Source organism: Trifolium pratense, linkage group LG1 (genome assembly GCF_020283565.1).
Source record: "Trifolium pratense cultivar HEN17-A07 linkage group LG1, ARS_RC_1.1, whole genome shotgun sequence".
Classification (NCBI taxonomy): Eukaryota; Viridiplantae; Streptophyta; class Magnoliopsida; order Fabales; family Fabaceae; genus Trifolium; species Trifolium pratense.
Window position 1 is genome coordinate 29,153,882 of NC_060059.1, and position 17,818 is coordinate 29,171,699.

Consider the following 17,818-nt stretch of genomic DNA (forward strand, 5'->3'; position numbering starts at 1 on the left):
ACAACTGAGCATCAATTGAAATAAAGCCCAAAATATAAATTTCACATCTAATTTTTTTTTTTGAACCATAAATTTCACATCTAATTTAAACATCAATATTATTTAATTAACTGTATTAATTAAAAGTGAATGATGAAACAGAAAAAAGGGGATGAATTGTGTTGACCGTTTTTAACATTTTCTTGAATAAAAACATTTAACTTAAAACACTAACTTAAGTTCCTTATCAAAACACTTAACTTTGATTTCAAACACAAAAGAAGTTGAAGTAAAATCATAAAGAACTTATGCAAAATTAAAAGAGAAGAGAGAGATAGCATTGACACACAATAATTTTATATTGATTTACCACTTAAACGGTTGGCTAATCTAATGTCCGTTTGGATTAACTTATTTTTGAGATTATGTAAACAGCTTATACAATTTTTATGTATTATTATAAGTTTGTCAAGGTAGTTTATGATAAAATAGATTATAAAAATACAATTTTCACTAGTATGGACTTATAAAACAGTATAAAACATAATTTATATTGCATAAACTAATCCAAACAGACCCCTAGTCTCCATTATATGTCTTACCCTAAACAAAACAAGTTGTTGCCCTTGACGTGTAGTGTACCGTTAGATAAAGTGTAAGTTTGTATCAGTGTGATGTAAGATTTGGAATCACAATTCATAATAGTTGAAAATTGATACACTCATGCATTTGATGTATTTATAGTTGTTGGATCGAGATTAGACTATTTAAATTTTAAATCGTATATTTTTAATTTTTAAAACAATTAAAATCTATACTAAAATTTGAACTATTCAATGATTAGAAGGAATACGGAGTACACCAAATAAGTGAATGCAGCAAAAGTTAGACACTTCAATCCAATTTTCAAAATTTGAGTCACCTGATAGAGAAATACTTATATGGGCACGAGCCAAAATAATTATTTCTTAGGCATACTCACAGTATGCAAAAAAAAAATTAAAGAGAAAAGAAATTAAATAGTATTAATTGATGTGATAAATTTTTTTTTTCATTTAATTTTTTTAACTCTTGTATGTGCGCCTAAAATAAGTGCCTAAATAAATGCTTGTGCCTATCGAAGAATTTCCTCCGCCTGAGACTTCCCTCCACCTGAAATTATCTCTTTCGATCAATCTTTCTATTTTGAGGCACTACGCTACGCTAGCGCTACCATTGGACGACAACAAACATGGTCCATGTTGAGAATGAATGTTGGAATGCGTGCCTCCAGTTGTTTCTTTGTCAGGAGGGACACGTCTATGGATAAATCTCAAAAAATAAATAAATTGGATTGGACACTAGTTAAAGAAGTTAACAAAACTATAATTTAATATTTGTAAAAGTTTAATTGTACAAAATTTAAGTTTTTTTTGTGTTTTTTTAAAACAAAAAATATTTCGCGCAACTGTGGAGATTAATTCTTTCGAAGTAACCGAGATCATTTAAATAGTAACCTCTTACAACAAATATTTCTTTTATACACATCGGCCAAATATTGAACCTAGGGGCGATATTTTGGCCCGCTATAAGTTTTTGTCCAATAGAGAAACGCTTGCGTAAAGGCGAGTGCTTCGAAATAAGACCGTCATCCTTGCTCTTCAAGGTAATAATAGTTTGATTCAAATAAAACAATAAATTAGGATAAGCAAGTTGAATAGAATGTGGAACATTCCAACAATTACCAATCATGAAGTGCTTGACCTTAGCCTGCAAATGATGTTGGGCATTGGTTAAAACTCGATTTAGCTTAAAACCACTTCAAATTGAAGAAACAAATGTGATAAGTGATTACTCGATTTATTGCCTCTTAAAACTCTACTTCTAAGAAATGAAGACCATAGATATTTCGAATGAAAATAATCTCAACAAAATATGCTGGGACATGATTATAATAATCTTGGCTCATTTGGTAGGAACATCATCTTAAATTTAATTATAATAATCTCGGCTCCTCCATATATAATGTAATGTCCCTACTAACAAAACTAAGCTCATTTGGTAGGGACATCGCCCAATATCTGCAGGGTGCGTTTGATTTGCTAAAAACAGGGACTGGACTGAACAACTTTTGTTGTATCCTGTTTGATTTGAAACTGGTTATGAAATTGGACAAATTAGGTAGCAAGATTTTTTGTCAAAAATCACGGGACAACTTTTTGTCCACAGTACGACTATAAAAAAATACCAAAATACCCATTTTATTCTCGAATATAAAAATATTATCGCTCTATATCTCTCTGATACAACTTTGTCCCGTCCTGTATTATCTTGTTTTATCCTGTGTTGTTCTGTTCAGTTCTTACTGTTTTACGAATCAAACGCACCTTTAAGGTGAATTTTTATAATTAAATTTTGTCCAATGAACTTAATTTAAGGGGGTGTATTGGATTGAGATTTCAAAAGACTATTTTGGAAAAAGAAAATCTTAAAGATTTTAAAAGACTTTGTGAGATTATATTGATTTTGTAAGATTTTAAAAGACTTTTTTAAAAGACTTTTTACATTCAAGATTCTTAACACAAGACTCTATGAGATTTTATAACATAGACTTTTGAGATTTCAAAAGAACTTTATGGAATTTTAACATTTAAATGACTCAATAAATTCAATACAAATTTCTTCCAAAAATATAATAATCAATCAATCATTCCTCAAAAAACATCAAGGAATTATCAATGAATCAATAATCATAAAAAAGAACAAGAGAACTAAAAACTTTATCAGAAAACACTAATCATAAAAAAAGGTTGCAAAATTATATATATATTTCTTGTTTACAAAATTATGTTAAAGATCAATTTTATAAGGCAGCAGAAAATCGTTTTCAATAAATAAAAAAAAATCAGAAAATCGTTTTGATCAATTGAGTTTCAAAGGAATAGAAATATTATGTACATCCCTTCCATGGCAACCTTCAGGTGGAGAAAAAGAATGGTTGAGTTGCATATGTTAGGGAATTGTGGTGGTGGAGAAAAAGAATGTGGAGTGAGAGAAAACGATCAAGAAACACACAAGAAAAAAAGTCTGGAGTGAGTTTGAAAAAGTCTTGATGTTTTACGTGAGATTGTTGAAAGAAGAATGTATATGTATTTTCAACTAAAAAGTCTCACACAATCCATTAAAATCCATTCAAAGAAAGAATCCATTCAAATCTATATATTTTTGAATACCACAAGACATTTTATAAATCATGAGAAATCTTAATTGAATACCAACAGATTTCGTTGGATTGAAAAAAAAATCTTGATTGTCTTAATTGAATACCACGAGATTTATTTACATTTTATAAAAGTCTTAATTGAATACCTCAAGACATTTTTATTATAAAAAAGTCTTTTAAAATCCATTGAAATCTCAATTCAATACACCCTCCTTAGTTAGTAGGGACATTGCATTATATATGCATGAGTCGAGATTCAAACCCGATCATTTCACTTATCCACATTAAATGTAAAATTTCTAGCCACAATAAAATTAAATCTGTAGATAAAATTTACTTATATAGAGCTTCTTTTCCAATTTTGTTTATAGTATTTACTCAAATAATCCTGTTCAAAAAAACTATTTACTCAATAATATACCTTTTTTTAACACAAATACTCAATAATATACCATAATAACAATAATCTTGTTTTTTCTTTACAAAAGGAAACAAACAATACTAATATTTTTTTTAAAGGAATAATAAATAAATAGTTAAATAGTTCTTCTTATCCAAAATAAAATAAAACAAAACAATTTTGCGATTGCTTCGGCAATAATAAATAGTGGAAAATAAATACAAGTAAATTGTAGGAACCAAATCAAATCAAGTTTCTCTCATTTTCATTCATTCTTCTTCTTCTTCATAATTCATTCACTTCGATTCGATTTTCACGATATGGAGAAAGCGATTAACCGACAGAAAGTTTTGCTTCAACATCTCAACCCTTCTTCTTCATCATCATCATCATCATCATCTTCCACCTCTCTCAATGTTTGTTTCTTCTTCTTCTTTTTCTCTTTTCATTTCTCAATTTCCCTTCAATTTTATCGCATCGTTTCTCTTTTAATCTCATCTTTTTTGTTAAAATTGATGACCCTTTTGCCTCTTATGCGATTATATGTTTCCTTGATTTGTTATTAGCTTATAGTTTTATTAAAGTTTTGATTTTTAATCTATTTATGCAATTCATATTGATGCAATCTCCAAAGTATGTATATTCATTATTCACATGGAAAAGCACTTAAAAATCACTCAAAATATCCACGAGGATCGATATGGTCTTGATCCTCTTTATAATGAGTGAGATAGTGACATGATCGGTGTTAATTCGATAAAAACAAAGGAAAACAAATTTAATTTGAGTTTTGAATCATTAATATTTGTTTATCCTTATTTTTTCCCGAATTGGTACCGATCATGTCTCTGTCTTGTTCGATAAGACGAGGATGATAAGACGAGGATAATAACGAGCTTCTACTTTCGAGTTTGAGTCATAGACTCGGAGTTGGAGTTTCAGGTGACTTTCAAGTTGTTGTTTACTGTGGTAAACTGTAGAATTTACCTTCATATTCATTCTGATTTTAATTTTGAGGAGGGGGAATTTATGTCTGACCCTTTTGCTACACATAATTTCCTTTGTTGATTATATTATGTATTAGCGCAAATATGTGTTTTATGGGTGTATATTTGTGCTTTGAATGAACTTGTTATGGTGGATTTTAATTTGTATGTTGAACAATTTGATTCACAGGCTTCAGCATGTTTGGCGGGAGACAGTGCTGCTTATCACAGGACAGCTGCTTTTGGAGACGATGTAGTGATTGTAGCGTGAGTTCAGCTATTACTCAAATGGATTTTTTCACATTAAGCATGTGTTTTGTTTGATTGTTGATATAGTGTGTGGAAAAGCTCATTTGAGCTTATTGTTATGAATTATATGATATAAGCACTTACGTAAGTGATTGGATTTGGAAGAATTTATTAAAATAAGCTGTAATAGGCCCTTACGATATTATTTCCATAATCTCCATAGTATAGGTTTAGAAACATCTTATATACAGCTTATGCAGAAATTCTCCTCATTTTCTCTTCAATTATGGACACAACCTATACATAAATATCTATATGAAGTGTTTGTTAAATAATTGCTTAACTAAGTTGCTAACTCAAATGTCTCGTCCTGTACATGTTCAACTATGAATTTGGACCAATATGTTTGAGGGATCTCTTAATTGTTTTATCTAACATGGTAGTTATGTTATGTGCTTGCAGTGCATATCGGACTGCTCTTTGCAAAGCTAAACGTGGTGGTTTTAAAGATACTCATCCTGATGATATCCTAGCTCCTGTTTTGAAGGTTTTCTTACTTTTAATTTCTAATTCTTTTGCTACTTGTTCATAATTCGCTCTATAATGTTATCCATATACATGAATGTGATGATGAGGTTTCATTGTAGGCTGTAATAGAGAAAACCAACTTGAACCCAAGTGAAGTTGGGGATATTGTTGTGGGTTCTGTATTGGGAGCTGGATCTCAAAGAGCTAGTGAATGTCGCATGGCTGCATTTTATGCTGGTTTTCCTGGTATGTCTAGATAACTTGTGTAACTGAAACTTATCGATTATTTTGGTTAGTTATTTACATGTGTTTTTTTCTTTTTTTTTCTTCCATCCAGACACTGTGCCTGTTAGAACAGTTAACAGGCAATGTTCATCTGGGCTCCAAGCTGTTGCTGATGTAGCCGCTGCTATAAAGGCTGGATTTTATGACATTGGTATATGATGCATCACATTGTTTTGTACTTCTTGTGATTGCAACAACTTCATATATTGTTTTTAACCTTTGACTATTTTTGTTTAGGTATTGGTGCCGGTTTGGAATCCATGACAACCAATCCAATGGCATGGGATGGATCAGTGAATCCTAGAGTATTTTTCCTAACTTTAACTCGTTTGCCAGATTAATTAATTCATTCAATTTTTTTACTTTTGGTTTCTGGAAATAATACCTCTAAAGGGCTACAAGGTTGTGATATGTCTTACTTTGTCGTCACAGGTAAAAATGTTTGAACAAGCCCAAAACTGCCTTCTTCCAATGGGGATTACCTCTGAAAATGTTGCCGGTCGCTTTGGGGTTTCAAGGAAAGAACAAGATGAAGCTGCAGTAAGTTGGATATATCTTTTAATGCAGCATTATCTTCTCTCTTTTATTTATAATTTAACCTTTTTTTTTTTTTTTATAAATATTTATATTTTAACTTTCGCAAACCTTAACTAAATCTCTTTGATAATATTGTCGATAGGTTGAGTCTCACAGGCGAGCAGCTGCTGCTACTGCTTCTGGAAAATTTAAAGATGAAATCATACCAGTTTCCACCGTGGTATTTTCCAATTTCCACTGTAATGGTATATTGAATCTTCCTTTTGAGTATTAGGTTTTGATTTAGACTTCTCTTCAATAGATTGTGGACCCAAAAACTGGCGAGGAGAAATCTGTCACCATTTCCGTTGATGATGGAATTCGACCTAATGCAACATTATCTGACCTAGCAAAGCTTAAACCGGTGTTTAAGAAAGACGGAACCACCACTGCTGGTATAAGGCCATATAAATGTGATTCATTTCCTCAAATTCTTTCTAATTATAATAAACATTGTTATTTAATCATTTGATTTGATGTCTGTGTTTTAGGTAATTCTAGCCAGGTGAGTGATGGTGCTGGGGCTGTTCTGCTGATGAAAAGAAGTGTTGCAGTGCAAAAGGGGCTACCCATTCTTGGTGTATTCAGGTACTTAATGGGTAACATAGTTATGATTTATGATCCTTGGCAATATTTATATACTGATTCCAAATTGGCACGCTTTGAGTTTTATAAATCAAGGAGGGCCTGGTTGATTTCCCTGCTCTTTAACATAAAGATATAAATTAGAAAAATATATATTTAGCATGAAATGTATTTGATAATTTTGTGAAAAATATCATAGCAGTAGTAATTTGTTCACAAAAATATATACTTCACCAGATCAAATTTCCCATTGCTATTTCCTTCTTATGTTGGGCTATTAAAGGGATTGTTAAGTTTAACCAGGTTAGTTTAGTGCCAACTTTCTTTCCAACTGCTCAGGAAACTTCAGACACAAGTATTCATATTGGAGGACTTGATTAATTAAGCACAATAGCTCATAACTCAAAATGCGTTTACAAATTCCTGTTTTCTGCAATGTGTTGTAGTTACCTCCCCCCCTCGCCCTCCCTCTCTCGCTCTCTCTTTTCCATCCAAAGTCCAAACAATATATAAAATGCATCTATTTTCTCTTCTCTCTATTTTCTTTCCGACTTCTTGCATCCATACAAAGTTTTAATGAATCTTCATTCCGTTCTAAAAATTGTCTCGGTGCAAAATTGGTATGGAAAAGTTCTGTATTATAATCTGAAGAACATTATTTATTGGTTGTCATGTAGGAGTTTCTCCGCAGTTGGTGTTGATCCAGCCATCATGGGTGTTGGCCCAGCTGCTGCAATTCCAGTTGCTGTGAAGGCTGCAGGTCTTGAGCTTGATGATATCGATCTTTTTGAAATAAATGAGGTATTTAACTAGTGTCCTTATCTTATTATCCTTTTTTTCACCATTTGTTTTATGTACTAACTTCATTGATTTGCATATTTTCAGGCTTTTGCTTCCCAGTTCGTATATTGCCGTAACAAGCTAGGACTCGATTCAGAAAAGATCAATGTTAATGGAGGTGCAATGGCAATTGGGCATCCTTTGGGAGCAACAGGTATATACCACAAATCAAAAACTTCTCTTTTCACATTCATAAAGCTACATTACCATTGCTGATTACTGAAGCTTTAAAATTTATCATACTTTGGATCCTTTTTGTTTTGAAAGTTACCAATATGTTTGTAAGATAGATCTCTTCTATGAAGTATTGACATGGACACACACACAACCACTAATAGTTTAAGAAAATAGAAGTGATCGAATGCAATCACATGTTTCCGTGTCCACTATCCAGACATGTCAATCTGAAGAATCAGCGGTACTTAGGATTTGGATCTCACCTATAGCAATAATAACCTGATAGATTTTCTGTATTTTCAAACAAAACTGTAATGACTTGCCTTGGAATACAAAGCTAAGAAATATGAGAATTCAGAATTGAGCTAACAATAATTTGTACCGCATAAGGAAGCATTTTTTATTTTATTTTATTTTATTTTAATTTTGGGATGTAGGTGCTCGATGTGTAGCAACTCTATTGCATGAAATGAAGCGACGTGGCAAGGACAGTCGATTTGGAGTGATATCTATGTGCATTGGTACACTCACTTTCTCAATCTGTGTGTGTGTGTGATCACGAGTGTTCTTGAACATCTTATAGTTAATGTTGTTCTTTGTAAACTGTGAGCAGGTACTGGAATGGGGGCAGCTGCTGTTTTTGAGAGAGGTGATTCCGTTGATGAGCTCCGCAACGCCCGGAAAACAGACAACCTTTTCTTATCTAAGGATGCTCGCTAGAATTAGTTACTTGGAACTTATTTCTATTTGGTTATTATTATCTATCTATATTAAGAAATTAGAATAAAAGCTTTGTTCTGTGATAGTGAAAATGTCAATCACTGGTCAATAATTCTATAATTTCTGTTCATGCTTTTTATTTTGACCTTACCAGAAGATTCTGTGTTTGGTAAAATTTATTGTATGAAAGGAAAGGATAATGCAATAGCATATTTTATCACGTGTTTCTTCATTTGCCATTTTACATCAGAGTGACAATATTCTAAATTTGAACATGGATTGATCGTTACTATTATTTAGTTAGAGAAGTAGGAACAGTGGAGGGGCTAACGGAAGTAAGATTACTATTCTATTTATTTTGAACATGGAGGGGCTAACGGAAGTAACATTATCGTTACTACTCGAAGTAGGAATGTTGCATCTATCATGGATCTTATTGAACTTCCAAAAGATATTCATAAACTTGTCAACTTGCGCTACTTGGATATTAGAGGCACTTGTTTGAAGTCGATGCCATTGAAAATCGGTGAATTGAAAAACCTTCAAAAGTTGAGAGACTTTTTTGTTGGTGAAGATCATGGATCTTCCATTAGTGAACTGGGAGCGCTATGTAATTTACATGGATCTTTGTTCATTCATGACATAGAACATGTTGTCAATTATAAGGATTCTGAGTAGGTAAAATTGAAAGAAAAACATGGCCTTGAAAAATTGTCTTTGGATTGGGGTGGAAGTGGTGATACCGATAACTCACAGCATGAAAAGATAATACTGCGCAGCCTCGAACCACATTCCAATATGAAGGAGCTTGATATCAACGACTATCCAGGCACATAATTTCCAGATTGGTTAGGGGACTACATCTTTTGCAAGATGGTGTCCTTAAAGCTCAAAGGGTGTAAATATTGCTGTAAGTTGCCTCCACTTGGACAACTTCCGATGTTGAAAGAGCTTCATATTATTAAATTTGAAGGACTAATGAGTGTAGGATCCGAGTTTTACGGAAATAGAACTTCTTCAAGTACTGATAGCTTTCCTACACTGGAAATTCTAAGGATCGAGTCTATGTCAGTATGCGAGAAATGGTGTTTTGATGCGGACAATGTTGGCAGCAGAGCTTTCAGTCATTTTTATATTGAAAACTGTCCCAAACTCACAGGGAACTTACCAAGTAGTCTTCCATCTTTGACATTACTTGTTATCAGAGATTGCAAACGTTTGCTTTGTCCACTTCCGAAATCTCCAAGTCTGCGCGTTCTCAACATTCAGAATTGTCAGAAGCTAGAATTCCATGCACATGCACCTTGGTACCACCAATCACTTACATCTTTGTACTTGATTGATAGCTGTGACTCACTCATGTTCTTGACTTTAGATCTTTTCCCAAACCTCAAGTCTTTAGATATCCGGGGATGCGAAAATCTAGAAGAACTTACTGTTTCAGCATCAGATGTTTCTCCTCCAAATTTCAATTCTCTAAATTCCATGTGCATAAGACATTGTCCAAATTTTACATCGTTTCCTAAGGGAGGATTTGCAGCTCCAAAGCTTAACTTGTTAACCATAAACTACTGTCAGAAGTTGAATTCTCTGCTGAAAATATGCATGAGTTAATGCCAAGCTTGAAAGAACTTCAACTGAGGGGTTGTCCACAAATTGAGTCATCTACTATGAGGCCACTCAGGATTCGGATTAGTAAAAAACTCATGGAAGGGAAACAAAACCACTCTGATCCTCTCTTTGCAAGGTTGGAAGGTCTAGTCTCTGGTCATAGTCCTTCATCAAGTTAGACACACACACCCTTAGTCTCGATGGATTAGATGGTAAGAAATCATAAGCCTTTCATTGAAACAAATATGTAGGAAAGTGTAACTTGTGAGCAATAATTTGTAATACATTATTTCCATTTGCATTATTCTTAAAAAAAAAAAAAACAATGTTGTCCATTTATAGTTTTCTAGGGTAGTCGATTGTGGACTATGAATTAATAATAGAAGAAAACTCATATGATCTATCATTTTTATCTATCATACCATATGCAATGTTTGCGCAATTGCGCTTATATTGCAACACATAATTCTTGACTTCAACCTAAGGATAGGAGTGAAACCATAGGAGTGAACAAATTCGCATAGGCAACAAACACTTATCTTCACCAGTATCAGCAGAAGGAGACATAATGACCATATTAGGAAGCTAAGAACTAAGGCCGAATAATATTCTCAACAACTTTGACATTAATCAAATTATTAGGAATAGAGATAAGCCTAACTATGCTAGACTGTATCCATTATAGTGTCCCCCTTATAATATTTTTTTACCTCTCAGGTTCCATCCATGTTTCATATACAAGACAAGTATGCTATACTTAATCTGATGGTGATTAAGACAAGTATGCTACAATTATATTTAATCTGATATAAGAGCTATGATGGTGTGATTGGTGTGATAGTAAGAGATATAGAAAGAAATTTGCCTCACAAAAAGAGTGGCCAATTTATAAACATAATCACGTGAAGATTACAAGAAAAACATGTCTCTCTCTTTTGTTGCAAAACATAACTGATTGTCGTATAACTCAAGGTTTACAAGTTTGCTACAATGAACAACCTCGGAAGGGGTTTTCCCGGTCAATGAATTTTAGTACAATACAATGCAAAAGTAATCTAAATTTATTAGGTTTCTTAATGAAAGAAAAGAGAAATTGAGTAAGTTGAGTGCAAAAATAGTTGAAAATTTGTGTAGGACTTGCCATTTCCAGTTGATTCCTTAAGCCTTAGCATCCATCTAACTATTTTACAAGCAAATATTGAGACAAATTACTCCCTTATATGAATTATGGATAACTAGGATACATTCATTTGAATCCTTGTACAATGATCTTCCATTGTAAAACACCAAATAGCGAAGTTTAAAATAAAATCTGAAATTCATGAGTATGGATGCTCGAATTTGTTGTGTGTCTTGCTAGGCTTATTAGTTGATGAAGAAAAGGTAGTAGATTATAATAATACAGTGAATACATTAAATCTTGATATTTCACTCAACTAGAAAGAAAATATGTTGCTCAAGTCTATTATACATAATTTATTTTGTAGGAATAGGGAAAGGTTTCCATTTTACCTACCAACATTAATTCACTAATTCAAGTTGATTGGATAAGTTGGATCAACTATTTTTCCTGCCTGCATGCCACTGTTGCAAGCCAATCATATGACCCTGAAAATCATATTTGGTCCATTACCGGAATAGCCTCGAGGTTGTTCTCTTAAAGATTTTTCCTTCAAGCTTCAGTCGTCTATGCGCTTCTCTCAAATGACATGGCCGGATTGGTCCAGATTCCTTCCTTTCCTTCATAATTGTTCTAGCTGCAAAGTATATACTGCAACATTTTTACCTTGAAAACACTATATGCGCAAGAGTGTTCACTATGCTATTTATTTGCATTTTTCTTTTTCTAATTATATTAAATTGGAACCATGCTATTTCGTAAAAGAAAACTAATCTACCTGCTTCCACAACTTCACCCACAAACACTTTTGCAATCCCTGATACTGCAATCGTAATTGGAATCGAGATTTTTTGGGACCCGGTGATGGTTGCTAATAACTGCTTTCAGGCAACCAAGAGAAAAGAGGCAACTTGTGAGCAATCTTATCTTACGGTGATATAAATTACTCGTGGAAATCAGAATGCAAAAATGGCAATCTTCAATTTCATGTAGAAGTACATGAGTTCAAAAGGAGCATCGAAGCATAACCTAACATGACAGAAACCATTCTTATATAAAATACAAGGAGAAAACGTGTAAGGTTAGCTAAAGTGATTATAAGAATTGGACAAAAACTAGGGGACCCTACCCTACAAACAACCAATCATGTGTAAAAAAAAAAACTGTATTATTCTCTCTTACAGGACCGTATCTTGTTATCCCAAAACCAGAGAGGATCCAAACCAATTATACTGATATAAAAAATATGAACTCAACAGTTCAAAAATTTTGTATTCAACAACATCATGTGTCTATGGTGGTAAATTTTGACCAGTTAAGAGTCTTGAAATTATAATTAGTTTTTCCCCGATCTGTTTGGGATAAAGAAAAACAGGATGCTAAAGGACACAATATCAGCTTAGCCTAGTATCAAGAAATAAATAGCTTAAACATGCACTGTCCAATTACACATAACAGAGAATGTATAATATATGGATCCGACTCTTCCATAGTGAGCATCTCACTTTAGAGTTTGAAGTTCACAAGACAATTCATAAGATAAGCAAATCAATAGTTGAGAATAGACACATCATAACAAATCACGAGTTTGTTTAAATTAACAACCCTTCAAATTCAAAACAACCAGGGCTTAAAGGTGTTTATTCCATTATTATCTTCTAAGAACCATCAAAGTCCAAATCATGTTTTTTTAAAACACATCCCCTGTTAATATTAACCATGGATGAACAAATCAATAGGTGATATTAGAGACACGTCATAACAAATCACAAGTTTGATAACAACCCTTGATTTTATCACTTTACTATCTGCTTCACTACAGAAGAGCCAAATTCAAAACAGCTAGGCCTTAAAGACAGGTGCTAATTCCTTCAGTTTCCTCTAACAACCATTAAACCCCAAATGCTGCTTATTTAAAACTCGCCCCCTATATCTCAAAACCTCAAATATACACAATGAACCTTCAATCCACCCAACAATCCTGATCTATTAACCCCAATTCTTCCACAGCCCTATCCACTAGTTAACTATGAAGCAAGGACACAATGAAAGTATTGGTGATTGACACTGACACATGGTAGGACACAGGACACGTCTTCAACATGAAGTTTTGGTGCTACATAGGGCCTATTTGGATGAGTTTATTTGAGCTAAACTACTAACATAAGTTTTGTGAGACTGTTTGGCATAACTTATAAAAACAGCTTATGACATTTTTCATAAGCTTTTTTCAGCTTATTTTTATAAGTTCTCCAAGATAGCTTATGAAAACAACTTATAACATGTACAAAAATAATTTAATTTTATCTGATGCTATAAAAATAGCTTTTTTTAAGCTTGTGCATGATAAGTGCTTGTGCTATAAGCTGTTTATCCAAACAGGGCCATAGTAGTTAACATGAACACATGATTAAAATTAAGAAGCTTATTAGTGATAGAATTACCTACCCGTTTCATATTAGCTTTCTGGAATCCAGCTCTACGAAATGACTCATATCTACTCATTTGTTCTTCAGTGAATTGTGACAAAATAGCCCTAAAAATGAAAAAAAACAAAAATTAGGGTTTGACAACATAACATTGAAAATGAAGAAAATGAAATTACTAACTGCATCGTAGCCATTTTATGAGGATCACCAGCAGTAGGAAACTTAGCGAGTTCAACATCCATGTTATCTTCTTCTTCATCTTCTTCATCATCTTTATTATTATTATTATTATTCTTTGTTGTGGTTATGGCGGTGTTAATGGAAGTAGTGTTTTTGACATGATTGTCTTCTTCTTCTTCTTCTTCGTTGGTATGAATGGGTTGTGAATTCAATGAATTTGAAATTGGAATCTCTGTATCTGCATCTGGATCTGGTTCTGTTTCGATTGGGGATTCAGGTGGTGATTCTTCGAATGCTGCTTCGAATGGATCCTTTGATTGCTTCATTCTCTTTCTCTAAATTGCAACTTCAGAATCAATCAAAGAAATTTCGGTTATATAACTTATCAAGGTCAATATTCTTTTTTTTTTTTTTTTTTTTTTATTTTATTTTTTATTTTTAAACTAGAAGATACATTAAGGTCAATACTAAACTAAAGTTTCTTACTAGATAATATATATATTTTTCGTTTCTCAGCTATAGGTCATGTGTTCGATCTCAGCTCATTGTAAACTAAAAAAGATAATATATATTTTTCATTTTTTAGATAATATATTAAATATATTAAAAAGAGAAAATGTGTACAAAAAATAGAAAGATATTGGTCGATTAAAATCAAGGTAAAAAATTGTGGAAAAATACAATTCGCTAATTTAGTATTACTATTCTAAAACGATACTTTAAAAATGAACGGAGAGAGTATTAATTTATATGGAATATTTTTACAAGATTTACATCTATAATATATTATAAAAAATCCTATAATATAATATTATTTATTTATTTTTTGAGGAAACCTATAGAATAATTTTTTTGAAGCATATAATTATAATATAATATTTTAAACATTATAATATTAATAATTTTTTTAGGTAATATTTATTTTTTTAAAAAAATATATTATCTAGATTTTTTTTGAACATAAAAAGAGCAAAAGTCAAAGGAAATAAAATTTTAACATTCAAAAGGGAGTAAGAAGTGGTAAGAATACTTCTTTTCTAACACTCAAATTATTTTGGACTTTATACTTAGAAAATAGGTAAAAGAAAGTGTAGAACTCAATGAATTTTATTCAATAGGATTTAAAGTGAATGTCATAAAAAGGAGTTCTAATCTCCTCCATTTTGTTATCCTTCATTTAGTCAAGTTTATTGTATAGATGTGTGACATATGGGGAAAAAAATCCAATAGAATGCAGTAGCATTAGAAACAACAAAATTGGTACAATTATTAAACAAGAGTATTTCAGTTTGATCTCTAACTTAACAATACTTGATATTTTTTTGTCAATATACTTAAGTTATTTTTTTGGAATATGACGTTAAAATATGAAAAAAGTAATAAATAAGTTATGGAAAGAAAAAAAAGAAGTTAGTTTTAAAAGATAAAGATATAACAAACATCCAAAAAAGAAAAGCATATAATATATTTAGTTTGTTGACATATTTAAGGTACATAAAAAGTAATGAACAAAATATATTGAAAATTCAAAAGATATTAAAAAAATAAATAAATTTAATGAAATACTTTTTATTTTATTTTTATAAATTAAGAGCATCTAGATATCAAGGTAAAGATAGACATCCTACTATGTTGGCACGCCATCTTTCCCATCCTCTTTCTATATATCATATTATTAAATAAAAAGAAAAAAAATAATATAATTACAAGGGGACTAAGCCTTACCCAAAGACAAAATATAAAAAACAAAATTCAGATGATCCGGTATTGAAGGAGTCCTAGCTTATCTCGAAGAAAGTCATCCCAGAGCATTGATGGCAATGAGTCCCACCAACTTATTTTCGGTATGGAAGCCGAAAGCTACCCAATTTATCTGCGCACGCATTGCCCTCTCAAAAAATATGAAACCATTTTAATGTGAGACGAAGATTCAAGCAATATAACCAACTATTGCAGAGGTCTCAAAGCACAACATTCTCATTGTCAAGAGCACGATTTAGTATATTTCAGTCCAAACAATAGGTTTTGTAGTTCTTCTGTCACCTTAATCTATGTCAATACCAAGGGATATAAGGTTGGTGATGAATCTGATTATGAGAGAATAAGCCTTGGATTTATGCGTTTGGTTTCACATGAGCAAAAAGGAGTAGTTGTTTCTTATGTAACAATATTTGGCTAAAAAATCTACTGAGGCTCTAAAGTTGTTAGAGTTCGAATTGATGTGAGTCAAGTACTTGTAGTTCCTCAAATAACATATGATGTGCAAAATCTGGTTTTAACTGTTAAATCCAAAGGGTTACTGGAGTTCAAGCTCAGTCTTAGTTACCTCCTACAGAAAGAAGTTAGAAGCTGAATTGAATTTCTCAGACGCTGAGATGCTAAACCTTCAACCCATGGTTGTTGCAGCTGGTGCTTGGCACGCTGCTGTGGTTGGGTGGGATGGCCGCGTTTGCAGATGGGGACGAGGCCGATACAGTTGTTTGGGACATGGGAATGAAGAATGTGAAGTAATTTTGCTACTCTATCATGTAATGGATTGAGTATAGTACGTTGTAGAAAATGGCTAATAACTAACTGTCTTCTCACTAATGAAACTAGAATCACATAGGTATGGCTAAGCCTAAGGATGGATGCACGTTGCCATTTGGGTGTGGAAAACCTCGTTATATTCAAGGTGAACTTGTTCCTGGAAGGGGGTGCCTTATCTATCATAGAAAGGGAATTGAGCAATCAATTTTCAAGGTGATTTTTCTCAAGCTTGTGACCCAAGAAAATACAACAGTAACAGATGAAGGAAGTATTGCTGGATGATCCTAGTCCTTTATTGAATCTCAAAGCATCATTTTCTAATCCTAAAATTAATCATAACAAGATGACAATCATTAATTAGTGGTAAGGGCATTGAGACACTTGAGGCTTGTTGTTTTGTGGTTCCTCTCCTTTCTTACGGAAAACAAGAAAGAAACCATTGTCGATTGATGAATGTTGTTTTCTTGCACAACAAGATAGAGGCAGCTTTATTTGATGCAACTTAAACCATATTATCAAGTTGAATAAGTTCGTTTTTAGAACCGATATTTGATAGCAAAAAACAAATTTCTTTATTTTCTTTGCATTTGACATTGCCTCCCTGAAGATCATGTGAGCAAACAGTTGCAAACATTCAAAAGAAGGTATGTTCTTGGTATTGCAAAATGATACATCTTTAACATTACAACATGCAAATTCATTTTCAATCCAAGAGCCATAAAAAACTGTGTTTCCATCAAGTTGTAACACATCAATTCAGAATAGTTATCCTAAAATGCGATCCCGCAACTAACCAACCATAGGACACTGAGTTAAGTTAGCTCAATTGAGTGACTATAAGCATTGGACAAACATCCAGTCATGTGTACAAAAGATATTGTATTATCAAACCAATTGTAGCTGTTCTAAATAAATCTGAACTCAACAGTTACAAAAAAATTGTATTCAACAATGTCATGTGCCTATGGTGGTATAGTTTGATCATTCACTGTCCAATTATCCATAACAGAATGTAAAATACACGGATCCGACTCTTCCATAGTGAGCATCTCACTTTAGAGTTTAAAGTACATAATATAAACCATTGATGAACAAATCAAGTTGATATTACTTTTAGAGACACATGATAACAAATCACAAACTATTAACCCCAATTCTTTCACACCCCAAAATCATGTAGTTAACCATGAAGTACTCGCAGAGACACATAAAACCGGACACAAAGCAACACAACACATTGATACTGATCATAATTTTAAGAAAATGGAAGTATTGAATGCAACTACATCATACATGTGCTAGTATTGTGTCTTGTTGGTGTCAGACATAAAAACATGTTGTGATACCGGACATGCTTCAATTTGAAAAATTTAAAATGCCGGTGCTACATAGTAAAACTAAGAACCTTGTTAATAGAAAATT

General features: G+C 32.5%; 2 protein-coding genes and 1 pseudogene across 2 annotated transcripts; 2 read left to right on the top strand and 1 right to left on the bottom strand.

Annotated features, from left to right (window-relative positions):
- The first annotated feature begins 3,664 nt into the window (after nt 1–3,664).
- On the top strand, nt 3,665–8,747 carry LOC123897111 (3-ketoacyl-CoA thiolase 2, peroxisomal). The gene is made up of 14 exons (XM_045947640.1): nt 3,665–3,997; nt 4,758–4,834; nt 5,279–5,363; nt 5,464–5,590; nt 5,682–5,780; nt 5,867–5,934; nt 6,062–6,169; nt 6,309–6,386; nt 6,468–6,600; nt 6,697–6,793; nt 7,468–7,591; nt 7,676–7,784; nt 8,245–8,328; nt 8,421–8,747. The coding sequence occupies exons 1-14, from the start codon at nt 3,902–3,904 to the stop codon at nt 8,525–8,527; spliced, it is 1,392 nt and encodes a 463-aa protein (XP_045803596.1). The 5' UTR covers nt 3,665–3,901; the 3' UTR covers nt 8,528–8,747.
- A 134-nt stretch (nt 8,748–8,881) lies between these two features.
- On the top strand, nt 8,882–10,464 carry LOC123897185 (annotated as a pseudogene).
- Nucleotides 10,465–11,507: 1,043 nt separating this feature from the next.
- Nucleotides 11,508–14,271, bottom strand: LOC123897264 (transcription initiation factor TFIID subunit 11-like). The gene is made up of 4 exons (XM_045947849.1): nt 13,868–14,271; nt 13,707–13,794; nt 12,037–12,136; nt 11,508–11,895 (listed from the first exon to the last, which is right to left on the bottom strand). Exons 1-4 carry the CDS (start codon nt 14,191–14,193, stop codon nt 11,768–11,770), a joined length of 642 nt encoding a protein of 213 aa, XP_045803805.1. The 5' UTR covers nt 14,194–14,271; the 3' UTR covers nt 11,508–11,767.
- Nucleotides 14,272–17,818: the final 3,547 nt, after the last annotated feature.